The 17,120-nt window shown below is 42.4% G+C and overlaps 1 protein-coding gene across 5 annotated transcripts in view; it reads left to right on the forward strand.

Annotated features, from left to right (window-relative positions):
* ATP2B2 (ATPase plasma membrane Ca2+ transporting 2) overlaps window positions 1-17,120 on the forward strand; it is a 244,025-nt gene that overhangs the window by 106,362 nt on the left and 120,543 nt on the right. For all 5 annotated transcript variants that reach the window (XM_061472920.1, XM_061472921.1, XM_061472918.1 and 2 more), the window contains exon 3: window positions 12,183-12,380. In XM_061472920.1, the coding sequence (XP_061328904.1) occupies window positions 12,183-12,380 (198 nt within the window). The remainder of the gene's footprint in view (window positions 1-12,182; window positions 12,381-17,120) is intronic.

The following is a 17,120-nucleotide window of genomic DNA, read 5'->3' on the forward strand; positions in this document are numbered from 1 at the left end:
TTGTTGGGCTCTCTTGTTGTATGATGCATGGTTTCGACTCCTAATGTCTGTATTGCCACAGCTGTGGGAGGAGGAGGAACTTGTCTCTAGCAGCAGCTTTGAGAAGCTGAGGTGAAAGTTGTCTAAATCAAACCCAAACTAAGGGATTTACCTATTTATTCATTCTGGAACATGTATTCCTGCTTGACCGTTGTGAATTATCTCTTAGTATGGACATTCTTACCTTGCATTAAGAGTGTCTCTTCCCAGTTGAGCTGGATTAAGCACAGCAATGAATTAATAAGCCAGAAGTAAAATGAAATGGCTGTCACAATGTAAATACAGGTAACTGCTGTGCAAGAAAGAGGGTTACAGCCACAAACTGATTAAATGACATCTAATTTGAGGTCTCATTTTAAATGAAAACTTAAGCTTTTTAGGGGGCATTCAGAAAATACGATTTTTGTTTACTCACTGAGGTTGCCCAGGAATGGTTGTTAATACGACCTGGGTGCTTCTGTTATGACACAAGATTCTGCCCCTGTGTCTAGCCCAAATTAAGTGTTTGTAATGTGAGTGCTCTCCTGTCAGAGCTTTGATGCAGAGCTGCCGTATTGCATTCTCTTGAATGTGCACTTGCTAAAGGACACAAAATGTTTTCAACCCCTGAAACCACAGAACACAAAATTGAAAAGGTGGAACAAGCAATTGTTAACATAATGAACACGTAGATACTATGATCTAGTAAGTAAAGAGAGTCGAATACAAATCCTTTCCCACTTTTGTCACCTTGAATAGAGCTTCTTTGTAGTTGAGCAATTTTCAGTGACAGTTTGGATTGCTGGAACTCCATCTTTTGTACCCCCAAAAATGTCTTCTGCTTTTGTCACCTGTGAGAACTGGGGTTTGGATCTGTAGTTGTCTCCTTCCAGAAGTCTCCCAGGGTGTGTGCTGGCTATATGTGTGCTGTTTCTGGCTCAGGTTTGCCTATGCTACTTGACATTCCCATAGGTCTGAGCTGACCAAGATCCATCGCTCTGGTCATTTAGGTGCCCCATACCAGCTGAAAGGGTTTCCATGTCATCCCAGTGATAAAATGCAAGGTGGGATGCAGGTTAGAGTCTCTGTTTCCTATAGAATATATGATGGAAGTTAGTATTCGATAGAGTGAAGACCAGGCTAGTCAGATATACTGTTCATCTGTGGAGAAAACTTATAAGCAAACCTTGCTTAAGTATTACATGGTCTTGAATATTTCTATGAAGATTGGATTTTTGAAGTGTCACCAGTTTGTGCATAAAAATATATGGTGTCCTCAGCTGTTTCTGACTTAACGCTCTTGCTGCAGCTGGTGACTGTAAACACCTTCCTTGAGGAACTTACATTATAATTTAAGTTAGTCTTTTAATTTGGTCTTGCACTGAAAAATAATTTGGAGAACTTCAGTAATGATTATTGCATTCAGATTAGGTTAGTTACCTTGAGGGCTAATCAAGGTGGTTGGCAATGTGTGCTTCGTATAAAAGGGAGTCTATACTTTTGGGCTTTTTAGTGTGCTAAATTAGGAGGCGTCTGTGTTCCTAATAGTACTGCTGCATATGGGTATAATAATAAAAGAATGCTGTATCCCACGGTACATCTTGGGATTGCTTTGGTTGCCATTTACATTTTCTAATAATTCAGAAATAAAACAGGAGTCAAGAAAACATTGTCATTTTTTACAGTGTTAAAAAAGACATCTCTTGGTATTATCCTCTTTTTATTGTCTTTATGTAAGGCTGAGTACTCTGTGGAGGAGTAACATCACCTCTGTTCCATAGTGCCCTCATCCCTACTAAAACATTGCTACTGAGAGTGAGTGCCCTGCTCTCCTCTGCTGTTCCTTTACACCTAGACAGCTTTTGTGGGCTGATTTAGTTAATTGCCAGCAGAGTGGAAAGTCTTGAGACTTTCTTTGGCACCTTTTCTCACCTATCTAGGAAATGGGGCAATAGGGAGCCTGTTCGACTTGCATTGGTGCCCAGTGGCTCTGAACTTTGGCTATGTTTCTGTGTTCAGGTGTGATCTATTCACTGTAGTAGTAATAATGTTGGCACCTTGGGGTGGAATTTTACAGCTTCTTTCACTTGTTCCTCCAAGTCTGTGTGCTGCTTAAGTATACAGGAAAGGCAGAAGGTGGTCTAAATGACAGGTCTCACTTGTTTGTGAAGTGGATGGAGCACATGGGCAGTGATAAGTGCAGTGGTGTTACATGGGTAATGGGGAGCACAATAGTGTGTGTTCTATGTTAGGGGTTTCAAATGAATAGTTATTTTGATGTTACTACCCATTGGATGTAGTCCATTGGATGCTTAAAAAGCATCTTACTATGTTACTGTCTCCTCACAAGTTGGACGTTGTGTTTTTGAGTGACATCGTTGTCACTTGCAGGAGTGGTAGTGGCGTTTCGTGTTGCTTGCAGGTGGCACAAGGATCATAGTGCTCTGTTTTCTCTAGTGTTCTCACCCTTCTTTTACATACCTTGAATACTCTCCTGAACACGCAGCAGCAAAAGAGACACTACAGCGTTTGCTCTGCCTCTTGCAAAGGCATAGCTGGAAGTGAGTGCCGTTGCTGTGTAGCTGATGAGCTGACATTACTCACAGGAAGAGCAGATGACACTGACAAAGATAGCAGCGAATTCAAGAAGAGTTGCCAAGTAGCAGCACTTGGAGGTAACACTTCAGAAAAAGGCAGCTCGTTGCTATCAGGCTTATTTATTGTTTTTTCTCAACTAGGGGTGAGAAAGAATCATGCTGGGTTTGATATTTTCAGTTTGACTCCCTAATAGACATGACAAAAACATGTCTCTCTTCAGAGTGTAAGATGTCTTCTTCTGTTTTTTATTTTAATGTGATTAAAATATTTGTATGAGGAATTAGCTACTTAACCCAGAATTCGTAGCCTCTCCTAGAAAAAACGCTCTTTTCCATGCTGCTGTTATGAGGGTGTATGTTGTTACACTATGTTACTTTTAACCTTTCCAATAGGCTTCATCAAATAAATGTGTGCTATCAACTCTTGAAACTTATGCTAAAGACTCCGGGGATTGCAGTGACATATAAAGGTCTTTCGTATAAAGAGAGGTGTGCTAGGCTTCCAGGATACTGTGTAAGAGCCCCATGCTGAGCTGACAGAAGTCTGTCTAATGTGTCTTCAGCTGCATAATGTCTTCCTCTCTCAGGCCATGCTTTCCCAGCTGCACATGCTTTATTTCTTGGGCATTTGCTTTCTCAGATTACTTTGGCTGTTATCCTGAGTGGACATGCTCTATGGAACTGAACAGAAAATCATGAGAAGTCTCTAGCAAGCCTAGGCCACATCATCTGGAAGAACACTGTCATGTGGAGAAGACTTGGGTGGTTCTTCTTAGTACATATTCATCTGTATTTCAGGCAGGTGGCCTCAGTTTCTGGGACATTTCATTGACATTTGTTTCTGTTGAACAGAATACTCACTTCAAGTGACAACAAGTTGCACTATAATGAGAAATGGGAAAAAATTAAAGTTGAAGGCTTTGTATCACCTCTGAAGAATAGACAGTCTAGCAACTAGTTCTGTAAGTGTCAGTGAGTATAGGCCTGTTCACAGATGGACGTGTGGCTCTGTCCTTTTCTTCTCTCTTCAGCTAGGAGGGTATCCCATGCATGGACCCTGTGTTCCTCCCTGCTCTGCTGCTTGCCCATGGCAGCTCTGGTCTTGGCAATGGACCTACTCCAGGCCTTGGAAGAACTCCGGCATGCGCACAGCTCCCAGCAGGCACACAGATGCTTTCATGCAGGCACTGACTTGTGCCATATGATCAGGGCCTCCCTATGGACCATGGCTGCTGGTAGTGTTTCTGCTGGGGCCATGCATTTCCCCAGGCTGTGCTGGATCCACACAGGCAGTCAGAAGCTGCTGCTGCAGCACCCAGAGTGGTTTCCTTGTCAGCAGTGCTACCCAAACTTTGGTTTGAGATGATTACCGGTTGATTTCAGGGTCTTTTTTCTTTCCCCATCCCCTGTGGTGGCCATACAAAGTGATGAACTGTTTTGTAGGGTCCAGTAAGAGGGATGGTAAGTGCTTACGGAGGTGTGCTAGTTAAGGAATGCTTTCCACTTTGACTTTATTATGTGCTAATTTTTTCTTGTTCTTCTTCTTGGTCAAGACCTTGGATCTCCTCTGTTAGACTTACATGGTTGCTTTCTTCTGCCGTTACCTGATTCATATGTTAGTGCTTTTCAAGCCTGATCCTGCAGAATAACAAGTGTGTCTTAAGCTGTAGTCAGAGATGCTTGATTTGATTTAAATATTAAGGGAAAGTAAAAGCTTTAACTTTATCTGAAACAATCATGTTATAACTCAGCATTGTAATAGCATGGTTTTTTGATACTATTTCCCTTATATTCTCCAACAACTTCATTGAAATGGTACCATCTTACATGTCTGTTTCAGTGGGAAACCAGGGCTTTGTAGGTCATACATATGCCTGTGCAGAGGGCATTTTTGCAGCCTGCTCTAAACCATGGTGTTACCTACTATGGGAGTGAAATCCTACCTTTGTTTAAATAACTAAAAAAAAAAGATGTTTGGAGAAACTGTCTCAAGGCTTTGACTGCCTGGAAAGGGGGGATGGAGACAAGACACTGTTACGTTCCCCTGTTTCCTCTCCATCTCTTCTATGAATCCCCAGTACCAGTGAACTGCTGAGGGTGTGTGATGCTGGACAAACCTGAAGCACCAAGCAGCTGTGGAGTGCCCACTGGCTTGGGTCTGGTCAGCTTAACTGCAGTAGAGAACTTCCATAACTTAGGGGTTATCTGTCTCTTAGTGCTAGGTGAATATCTTCACTGTGCTGTTACATATAATGTAACAAGGATTTTTTTAGTGTCTTCTTTATATTATCTGGTGGGTAAGGTGTGGGAATTAGATGGTGGATATACATGTTAGGTTATCAGTATTTATTAGTATTGCTGCTCCAAGTCCATAATGACTATTGTACTTCATACTATGTCAAGATAGAGCAAGTGAAAAGCATCACTAGGAGCCTGTGGTACGCAAGGCGAGATCTGTGTAAGCAGAGTAATGGTTATAGAGTGGAATAGGAGCTGAAGAAATGATTTCTGGTGGGATGATTATCTTCCCCCTCAACAGCCACTGACAGCAGTACATTTCTGAAAAAGAAATCCTGATTTCTCTTTCTTCACACTGGACCTTGAGCTCTCAGTGCATGCTTTATTACCAGCCTTCGCAGAAAGTTCTCTGTTGTCTGTTAATGCAAGAAAAGTATTAGTCATCTCTTAGGATGCGTCTCTTGCCTTTAGCGTTTGATGTCTTGCCTGTTGCCTTGATACGGGCTCATGGTTATGCACTGCACTGTCCAGTCACGACATTATTATGAAATCGTAACACATTTCAGATGAGTGGCTTTCTGGGGGGCTATGTTACAGTCGCTGTTGGGAGACATTTCTGCTTCTGCTGTTATCAGTCATCTTGGTTAATAGCTTCTTTTCAGAGTAATTTTTCTTTGAAAAGCAAATAGAAGAAGAGAGAAGAAATCAAACCAAAATGGCTAGATGGAGAAATGAATGAAACGTGTTATGGGGCATTCAGAGCTTCTTGACATTAATAAATCCTGCATGGTATCTTGCAGTGGAATGTGCATCAGAAATTCCAAGAGATGCAAATTTACTCTACTGAGCTGCCACCAGACTGTCTGGGGCAAGAACTTCAGCCTTTCGCTAAATTGAGATAAAGCTGCTGATGCATTTGTATAGTTGGAAAGAGACTGAGAGATAGAAACTCACTGTAGAAGAGCAAGCTTTTAAGTATCTGTTCCTTATATTAACATCAGAAAGAATGTTAATGTCTTCAGTTACTTTCTTTCTTAAAATGTCATGGATTTAGAGACATATTTATGTGCTTTGTGTGACTTAAGAGTGCTTGATTTGATTGCAACCTGTAACAGGGAAGGTTTACACACAGGGTTTTGTAGTTAGCTTGTGGCTTTCCAGTTGCTGAAGGGTGGTCTGGGTGCTGCAGGGTAGCAGAACTCAGGAGGGCAGGATATAGGGACCAGCTGCATGTGAAGAGGGAGGATGATTAATGAGGAAAGGGAGAGGAAATTGATTCATTTCCTGCTTCTGCTGTGTCTGGGCCCCTCTTTTCTGTGTTAGCTGTTCAGAGGGAGCTGTAGAGTGGTTGACTTGAGGAGGCTCTAAGTCCTGCGAGTGTCTGGGGGCTGAACTGCTGAATAGACTAGCAGGAATAGTGGCACTGGCAGCATAAAGCTTACAGGACATGAACTAAGTGATTTGTGGTTCCCCTGGCTTGTCATTCTGGGGCAAGTTTCTTAAAATTGATGTAAACAAATGTAAGCAACTGGTATTAATGACAACAGGTAATGAGATTCATTGCACTTTACAGGCAGCTTTGTTGTTCTGAGATTAGAAGGAAATTATTATACATTGAGGTTTGTTCACTTAGTGGAATTCAGAATAGGCTTGCTGAAACTTGTAAATGCTCTCATTAAAAACTCTACTGCTGATGGACTGAATTCTGTCAACTGATTTGAATTTAGTGTAACCTAAACAGAATTTCAATGTACTGCATCCAAAACTTTCTCAAGCAACATACTTGATGAACATGGGAGGTCACAAGGGTATCTGTTCTAGGTGGGAGTATTTTCACTTTGCATTTCACATCTCTCTATGTTTTACTCTGAAAAGAATCATCTTGTGCCAGTAAAACAGGTAGTTTAAGGCAACATATATTTCTGTGGTATATCTGGCCGCAAAGCAAGTGTTCATTTTACTTAGATACCCTTCGAGCAAGCGGCATGCAATCTCCATGACCTAATGAAGACTGGTGTTGGATTGCTGCATCATAGTGTGCTTGATGCTGTCATTAAACTGTAAGGACTTAGCATCTCATCAGAACCATAACAGTAATCACTGTTTACTGTGTGTGTGTCCTTGCCTTGCCCTATTTCTTAGGTAGGCACAGTTTCCTAAGGCAGATCTCAGAAACTGACTCTGTTAGTTAGTAGCTGTTCATTTGAATTGAGAAGTTCTGCTCTTCCGGTTGCTGGATAGGTAATACTTCTTAGATTGAAGTGGAAGAAGAAGAGGCCTGGTGTCACTTTGAGCTGTTTCAAGAGAGAAAAATGTAAATAGTGCACAGAAATTTACTTCCAAAACCAGAGTGTAAAATCCCACTGTAACTGTTGAATGAGATTGTGGGTTTGAATATTCTGTGTTACAACAGCAGTAATGGGGCTAATATTTGTAATTTAAGGAGTTCTGAGAAGCTATGTAAGAGCTATAGAAGCTGGTGGGCCTGGGCAAGTTCTGCTAAAGCACAACTGCAGTAGTGGCAAGGGATTGTTTCAGAGTTAAATGGGAAATAAATGGCAGTGGTGAAAAACAGCAGAGAGAATTGTCAAGGTGGTACCTTGTGATATTTTACTTTTTAGGTCCGGTGAAGACCTACATAATGTGATGCTAGGAGTGCTCATTATTTGAGAGGAGAGTTTGAGACAAGAGTGACAGGAGCTCATGAGATAAAATATAGGGCTGTGTTCTCATAGGCAGAATTCCTGCATGTCATATCTAATCCTCATTGGAGTTGGCCAGGCAAAACAGTAGGTCTGCCTCTATAGGTTAATTCCAATAGCAGCTCAGCCTCACTGGGAAACCTTTCTTTTCCTGTCTGAACAAGTTTGTTGCATTTGAAGGTACCTGTGCTGTTGTTTATAAATGACACTGTTCACAGGTTTTGCCATTTGAGATTTTAATCTACTTTTCTGGATGCATCAGAAAATGTACAGAAGGTTAGTAGGTAATGAATGGCTTATTTGCAAAGTTGGTGCAAATGTGAGTTCTCCATTCTTCATCTCGTCATTTAAGCAGATGTAAAACATTCTCTTTAAAGTTCTGCCGTTTTTAAACTGTTGCTTTAGTAGTTCTGTGCCTCTGCTATTTTTGTAGTGTCAAAATCGTTCTCTGTCATGCTCCATTTGGTTGCAGTGGAGATGACTGTGGGAGAAATACAATTTTCTGGGAAGCATTAATTGAAATGAATATATTCAGCATGCAGTAACTGACAGATGCAGATAAGGAACAGAGAACATTCATTAAGTGGTGCTTCTCCAGGTTTTTAGTCTTTTTCTCCCTCCAAAAAAGCAAGAATGCTAGATGAAAGCTGAAATGCATTTCATGTACTGCATGACGTTGTGGAAAAGGCCTTTTATGCAGTTGTTTTGATTCTCCCACACAATTCAAACAAACGGGGGGGGGTGGGGCATCTTTTTTGAGAGAAACCTTAAGAAATTGCTCAAGTGCTGTAAGCATCAGTAATAAATTTTCAGTGTTTCCTAAACCTGTGGATGCTATTAATAGATAAACTTAACCCAAATCTTTCTAATCATTCCAAAACACTTGGGTCAAAGTGTACTGCACAGCTTCAACATGGAAAAGCACTTAATAAAATTCATGCTGTGTGGACAAATGAACATAAAAGCATCTAGTCTGTGGCTTGCTAGCATGCAGAAGGCAAGGTGGAAGGCTGCTGCTTTAGCCAGTAACGTGGAGTCACGTTGAACTGCTATTTCCATGTATGATTTTATTTTAGTCCCCACTGTGTTTTTTTTCACTTCTTTAGATGTTTTCTACCTCCATATAAAACTGATATTTCCGATTACTTGGGTTTGCAGTGCTCTGTCATTATCGTCCCAGGACTCAACACTGAAGGGGCAAGCAAGAAATATGACTAAAGTGTTCGTCAGGAGCAGTGGTGAAGTCAGCATGTGTAAAATGGAAAAACCCCATTAAGAAGCTGGCAGCAGGGAAGCTGTCTCTGGGTGGAAGCCCTGGTGAGGGCAGATGTCCACTTCCCGTCTCGCTGTGTAATTGACGTCTTTGCCATCTGCCCGGCCTGTCATCGCACGCGAGCAGGGCAGAGCAGCCTGCGGGTCTGCGGCGGGGGCCGGGGGCACCTGAGCCTCTTCGCACCTTTAGCACTGTTTAAAATAAGGTTTCTGAATAAAGCAGGTGGTTTCAAGTAGATAAGGTGTGTCCCGTCCCCCGTCGTCCCCCCCGCTTCCACCATACCTTCTGCTGGCAGTGGAATTGCGAGTTTATGGTATGGAGAGTTTATGGAAGCTTTGCAGAATAAACCTCTCTCATTGTCTCAGATTCTCAATCACGTTTCCCTTTGCTGTATCTCGTTTTATAACTTTGGCTTCTCTGTATTCCTTTTATTGTCCCTTTCTGACCTTATCTCTGCAGTAATGCTTAGGACTGTTGAGATGGGGTTTCATCAATTGGTCTGCAGGTTTCTGCATTCTCTCCTTCCCTTTCTCTCTAAATGCAGTATTTTAGTTTCTGGCATTCAGTGGGAGATAAGAAAACAAGAAAACACAGTTTTGCTGAAGGAGCTTTGTTGAGCAATGGCCAGATCTCAGGAAAAGGGAAACCTTTTGGCTTGAACTAAACATTGCATTTGATTTTCCAGTGTTTCTGAATGACTTACAAGAAAACAGATTTCCTAATTGAAGCTGAACGTGCTGTTTATTTTAGGTGACACTGACTTGGTGAATAATTTCACCAAGACACAGACTTACAGAAAAGAATAGAATCACATGATTTACCCGTGTCTCTTCAGGGGTCTTAAGAAAATAGTATTTAGTATTAAAAAATGAAAGAGAAAAATTAAGTGAAATTTATGTCTGAATTCCAGCATGGGTTATTTAGACTGTAGTCTAGAAGGTAATTGTGACCACAGATGCTTTAAATCCAGTCTGGTCCTCAACCTTATGGGGACTAAATGAAAACAGTTTTTATCTTAGAGAGAAGGCAGCTCTTTGAGTTCCAGTGTTGGTCTTTTGCTTTGGAGACTTCTCAGGCTGGCCATGTATTTGTATGAGCATTATGAGCAGTACACAGGGTATGTGTACTTTTTATGGCCTCCTGAAGGTCTGTAGCACTATTTCCAAGTGGTGAGTTCATCATGTCTAGGTGGAGACTGTCAGGATTGCTGAAGACTACAGCTATTCCCTGTGCCATTTCAGCCATCCCTCTCAGGGTGCTGAGTACCCTATCACCTCCTTCCCCACTGGAACTGGCCCACCACCCTGCGCCTATGTCCTGTGCTGGAACAGAGGCATTTGTCAGACATCTCTTCCTTCCACTTCCCAAAGTGCTCTGGAGTTTCCCGTTTCAGAGTTTTGCTTGCCCTGAATGCTTACCACTGCCAGTGCTGTCCGTGTGCTTTCCGTGTGCTTTCCTCTTTATGCGTGAAGTCCCTGCTGTATTTGCACGAGGTTATGTTTTGGGGGCCTGTTTCACACTGTGCATGCTGTTTGCAGTGAAAATCCTTCCTTGTGCTGGCAGGCTTTGCAGCCCTCTGAAAGCTGATCGGTGGTACTGTGGGTGGCTCTGAAGGCTTGGCCCTGTGTGGGATCCCAGCTGTGGTGAGTGCCTCCCGTGTGTTGTCCCCACTCCTGTGATCTGCGCTGGTTCACAGAAGGGCAGCTACCCAAACAGCTCATCGCTTGCAATTCCTGTTTCGCAGTGGGAAGTGTTTACCTTGGAAGCTGACTGGGAGCTCATGGAGGAGTGGAGAGGTTGGACGTGTTATTGTTTGAATCATGGAGAAATAATGTAGACACACTAACAGCTGGAACCTGGCTGTTACTGTGGCACCAGGCACTGAAAATTAGATGAGGTGAGGTAACGATAACTACAGCCTGCCTTTATCTAGGAGAGGGGGATAGCGTTTCTTAAAAGCTGAAGGTGAAATGAAAGTTTGATGAGTTAACCAAGAGCCAGAAGCTACCCAGCAGCTGTAATCATATACCCGCAGTGAAAGGCGAGTTGACATCTTCTCCTGCACTGCAGCAGGACTGGTCTGTTCAGGAAAGCATCACTTTCGTTTGAGGGAATGACGCTTGGGCCCGGTGCTTCCATCCAAGAGGAGGCTTCCTGGCACGTGCACACTGCTGGGAACAGTTGTACCAGTCCTGAAGGAATGAGACATACAGCTGAGTGCCAGTACCTCCGGATACTGACATGCTTCAGGGAGCAAGGGCTTACCCTAAACTGTGTGAAGATTGAATCCTTACAGTGTGGGCTCCATCGTTTCCTCCTGCTCTATTGCAGGCACCTTCGTATAGCTCCGAGGCCAACTCTCAACTCAAGTGCTGTCATCATGTCACGTTAGGGTGAATAAGCGTGAATAACTTGATGTTGCTGAGCACGTTCAAAACCTTCAGTTTTGTAAATGTTCCAAATGATGTCAAATGTTTTTTGGCTGATATATGTAACCACTGATCTTATTGCAGTTCCTCATGCTGCTGAGCACGGAGGATGCGCACAGTTATTCCATCCTAACACTTGCAGGTCCTTTTTGTTTTCTGAACAGGCGCTAGACTGCATAGATTAATATCATTAAAATAGGGGAAAAAACACAAAGTTGGTTGTTCAGTGCAACCGCACGTTCTTACGCTGTATCCTTCCATTGAAATGTTCTTAAATTGAAGTGTCGTGCAAAATATGGATTTTTATATTGATTTAAGGAACCGTATCATTCCCTTTTTTACTTTCTTTGCATATGCAACCTGTCACTTTTGCTGCCTTTGTTCACTTAACCAACAGTTCGTTCTAGTGGTGTGTGGCAGTACGAATGCAGCAGGAGAGGCTGCTCTGCAGTAGAATGAGACTTGCTTTATTGCATTATACTTCAAGGTTGTGGACCTGAGGTCAGAACAGACATATGTAATACTGCTTCTGTGGCTGTTACCAAAAGCTGCCAATGGCTATTCCAGCTACATCCCCAGTATACTGTGTTTGTGCTTTATGGGCTATTTTCAGAAGTCATTGCTTACATGTATGTATGTATCTGTATACATAGGTCTTATTAAAGTAAACCTACTGACTTTTTGTATGCTTTAAACTGTTAGGAATGAGTACCAAATGCAGCCCATAAGGATTCTGTTCAGAATGTAAGGATGTGTCGTCTTGCAAAGGCAAAATTTAAGTGGAATATCTGTCTATTTGTTAATATGCCATAGGTGGTACAGCTTGTAATTGCTCTTGGAGAAATAACTTGCAGGGATGCAGATCTAAGCAGGCATTTTCTATTCCACTGCAATTTTAATGTGTGCTGTTTTATTTTCTTTACAGGATTAGCTGGCACTGCTGCAGACCTAGAAAAAAGAAAGCTTATTTTTGGAAAAAATTTTATACCTCCAAAGAAGCCAAAAACATTCTTACAGCTAGTCTGGGAAGCCTTGCAGGATGTGACTCTTATAATCTTGGAAATTGCAGCCATCATATCTTTGGGACTTTCATTTTATCAGCCGCCTGGAGAAGGGAATGAAGGTAAAACCTTTTTCTAGAAGTCATTTGTGTAAGTTGAAGTAAAACCAGCCCTATCTCTCAAATGAATTCCATCCCCACCCTCCAGAAGGTCACTAACAGGAAATTTCCACGTGGTTTATGCCTGTTACCATTACATCTGGTACTGACATATTTTTTGTGTGCTTGACATTTCTTTATGCAAATAGTGAAACCTTGTGACATGTGCTAAACACATTAAAGAAAAAGCACCATATTCTTGCAAATCTGGAATAGTTTTGTTTCTGTTTTCACCTTTGTGCTTGCCTTTGGTGTTTGTTTATCCAAGATGGTCATTTACTGCATTATAGAAGAGAAGTACTTAGTTGCTTCTGTAACTGATGGATCCTGTCTGCATGAACATGGGCAAGTTGTCAGATAGTTTGTAACACACCAGCTGAAGACCTGAATTTAGTGAAATTCACTCATTTGAGTACTTTTAGTGGTATAGGTAAGGCTAGTGAGCCTGGACTCAAAAGGGAGTATTAGAGGCTAAATCATGTTACTTATAAACTAGATACTGCAGAATTCTTCTGTGGTATCTAGAAAATTTAACACCATGCTTGCACACCCATTCCCCTCCTTCCCCTTTCCCCCCCTTCAGAAAGTTGTCTTGGATTCACATGCTTAAAGTATTTGTTCCTCTACATAAATGTAAGATTTCCATTTCTGGCAACTGATACAGATTCCTTCCCCCCTTCCCCGCTCTCTCATAGACTTACAAAGCTGGCTAAAACATGCTGTGTGAAATGACGTGCACAGCTTGGCAAATGCAGGAAGAATGTCTTCCTCTAAATATAGCCTTAAAATACTTTTTACATTTGCTTCAGTTTCCTTTGGCTGCTTTCCTTGAAGACCCTTCCTTCTTCCTTTTCCATTTACAAGCACAATAAGCACGTAGCTATGCAGAGCTGTTGCATCTTATTTATGATTCTTTAATCCTTTCTATCCAGTCAGGAATCTTTTATTGCTTTCTAACTGCATTTTGAATATGTGGCTATTGATTCAGCAGGTATCTGATTTAGGCATGGAAAGATAAAGGAGTCATTTGTCTTTTAACTGAAGAAAATGTTACTTATTGCCACTACCTCAAATAACTGGACATAGTAGAATACCTTGGGGACGTTGAAAACCATGAATGGTGCTTTACAACATTAGAACTTGGTTCTGCAACCTTCTTTCTTACGTGTAAACGTGCGGACTGTCCTCTTATTTTTAATTTATTGGGTGGGAATGGGATTTGGGAAGTAGGATTGTTACGGGTTTTGTTAAGAGGGGAGATGTGTCAGCAGGCAGTCTTGTTTGGGTTTTAAAATCACTATTCTTCTTACTTTAATGCTGCATTTAAAACCTTTATTTTCCCACGGGTAGGTATGACACATCTGAAATTCTGAGATAGTCTGGAAAGCTCAGCAGCACAGCCTGGGAAAAAGCATTTGTGTTTTCCCACAGCACAGGGTTTTATTCACTGGTCACCATTTTCTCTATGTTTTTAGAATCGTTTTCCTCTTGCCGTGTTTTACATGAGGAGAATAAATCAAATTACCGAATATCTTTTAATCCAGCTTTTGGAACGCATTGTAAAGGTCCCTTACTTTTGTTAAGTAAAGGCTTGTTTATCCCCCAGTTCCATGCGTGCAGGCGCCGTTCTGTCACTTCTCACCAGTGATGTGCATCAAGAGCATTTTCAGTTCAAGGAGCACAAGCCCAGCCACCCCCAGAGCAGAGCTGGGCTGGCTCTCTTTGGCAAGCAGGGTACTGCAGGGAAGGGGAGAGGAGTACACATGGCTTCAGAGGTCGGGTGTATCTGTAATTTCTGCCATCCTGCAAATGTTAAGAGTCACTGGAATATTGCATTTGTGCTCTGATGGGGATGTGCCCAGTGCCCCACCTCGAAAGCTGGAGGCAGAGTCTGTGAATTCGACTGCCATCCGGGTGAGCTGGAAGCAGCCCATCTCCAACAGGCAGCACGCGGGCGTCGGAGACCCAGTATTTTTATGGCCTCTGTCACAGTGGTGTGTCAGTGTCTCCCAGGCATGTATGGATTAATTCTGAGAACGTTCCTGTGAGGAGTAAGTGTGTAACACTACGTCTGTCACCCTGCTTAATACCACCGAGGACACAAGTATCACTTTGATGAGTTTGAAGCCCGATACCACTTACGACATCAAAGTGAGGGCCCACACCAGTAAAGGGATTGGGCCACTCAGCCCCAGCATTCAGTCCTGGACCTTGCCAGTTGAGCAAGTGTTTGCTAAGAACTTCTGTGTCAGTGCCGTCATGAAAACGTCTGTGTTGCTGAGCTGGAAGTGCCTGGCTGCTGTAAATCTGCAGTGCCTTTTGAGCCTCTGTACAATAGCCAGAGTTGAGCAGTTGCACGAATGTGGGAGATTCTCTTTCTTTTTGAAATGAGTATATTACAAACTGCTGTACATTTATTGGTAGGTGTCCTGAACATAGCAAACCTGACACATATTAAGCTTGATTTTGCTATTGGTGAAGTGGGGTATAGTCATACTTCAAATTGAGTTGATGGGTTTTGCATAACCTTCTGTAGCCAATTATAAAATAAAATCGGATATAGTCTAATATTGACTAAAATGCAAAGTTTTTGTGAAGGAACAAAGTATGTTGTTTTGCCTCTACTTCAGCCAGTACATTGGGCAATTTAAACTATTTCTTGAATTGAACATGAACCTGGATTCTGAGCAAACATGGGCCTGTCTTGGGGAGATGTAGTTCTTTGAGAGGGCAGCAGCTCTTGGGAAGCATCTGCTCACCTATCTAAACCTCATAGTTATTCCACATTGCTCTAGGTTGGTCCATCTCTGCACTGCTGTTGTATCAGAGTATGGAAATAAATGCCATGTAATATCTAACATCCTTGCCACAGTCTGTATCACTGATCTCGCTTCCCTGAAGTGAGAGGGTAATATTGCCTCTGGGGGGTAATAGGGAGTCCCTGCCCATTGACTAGGTCAAGTATGAAATCCTCCTTTGGGAAGTGTGAAAACCTGTATTTTCCTTTTCTGACTCTTCCCAGAATGAAAATGATTTACTGAAATGCACATTTAGTTGCAAGTTTTATTTCCTTCATGAGAAGAGTATGTTTTCTTCTGCAGATACAGCCCACTGTTGGGAAGGGGAGCTGGCGCTTCCTGCTCACTGTCTACTCTTGAATGTGCTCCATGCCTCCACAGCCCACTTTAAAACACTCTCTGGTGGTTTCTGTCTGAACTCGGTGGTTGTGCTGCCCAGCCCTGCACGGAGCCTTGTGATGAGCAGGGCACAGGGGAGCTGGTCCTGGGGCTCGGGTCTCTCCTGCAGCCCTTCACAGGAGAAGTGGGAGGCTGCAGGTTGTGCCTGCTCACAGCCGCTGCAGCTCCATGGGCTGAGGAGCCAATGGGCAGCTTTGCTGGACAGAATTCCTCTTCCTGCATGATGCATTCTTAACTTTGTTCTTTCCTTTGTCTCTCTTCATCCCCTTCCTCCTCCCAGTCCCTAAAAGTTGTGGGTATTTGATTTTGCTGGTAGATGACAATGTGTGAAATACAAACCTTGTGACAATCAAGTTTGTCTATAGCTCAGCAAGAAGTCTCCTGTGTGTAACAGGACGCTACTTCCTGGTGCATGCTTGTTTTACAACATGGAAAGGCATTGTTTCACAAAATAGAGGCAGCCTCCTCTTTTAAATTCTATTTTATTTCTTTTGTTTTTCCAAATGAAATGCATTTTAATTTGGAAAATGAGTCAGTGAGATTCTTCTCCTGTCCACACTGATTTGCTCGCTCATCACTGCTGACTGTCTGAACTCATCAGCTTGCTGTCATCCACGTGGACTTTCCAGAGTCTAGAACCAGTTGTAAATATAAATTCAGTACTGTTGCAATGGAAAAGACTTACAGGAAGTTAAAATATAAATACAGGTGGTGAAACCTTTATGAGCAGAGAGGTGTGAGACCCTGCTGGGAACAGGCAGTTTCCTTGCAGGTCCATGGTACATACTGACACAGCGCTTTTCATGTCACAGGGAAGTTTGTACTGCAGATGGACCTCACATTGCATGGGATAATTGTGTAAATTCTTTTGTCCTGGCTAAAAGTGCCTATGATCATCGTATGCTTTTTTGATGTCCCTGACTTCTGTGCCTAGGGAAGGATGATGAACAGAGCATGGGCCTTTCTATTGGAGTCCAAATGATGCAGAAGTTGGTGTTTCCACAGAAATGTCTTTGTCAGTGGCAGAAGCATTGGCATTAGCCAGATGCGTTTTCCTCCTGTTAAGAAAGTCCATGGTTTATGTCCAGAAGCAACTTGAATGAGAAGTCTGGTCAGGGAGATGTAGCTGAAGCCACTAAAGATGGTAAGTCTTGGGCAGGTAGCAGGGAAAGGGTTTGGACAGGCTGGAGTCCGCAAAGAGAGGGGATCTTCTATTTTCTATTACTGTGAAGTACACAAAGAGACCACACATCCAGAAAATACCAGTGTCCATGAATTGCTTCAGGAACCTTGTTTAAGGGTGTAGCCTAATGTATGTATGTTGATGCCTTTTGCTGTATAAGGCAGTTACAAGCTCAGAAGTTGATTTTTCTGTGTGTATTTCTAGATCGGTTTCATTGCCCATTTTAAGCTATGAATGTTGATACATTGCCAAATTTAAGTCCATTGACTGTAGCATAATTGCATTTCCAAACATCTACAACACAGTTTGGTGTTATCTTGGGAA

This window comes from Pezoporus flaviventris, unplaced genomic scaffold, assembly GCF_033815535.1.
Source record: "Pezoporus flaviventris isolate CSIRO_AGI_PZ_B2104156 unplaced genomic scaffold, CSIRO_AGI_Pfla_v1 ptg000073l, whole genome shotgun sequence".
In the NCBI taxonomy this organism is placed as follows: domain Eukaryota; kingdom Metazoa; phylum Chordata; class Aves; order Psittaciformes; family Psittacidae; genus Pezoporus; species Pezoporus flaviventris.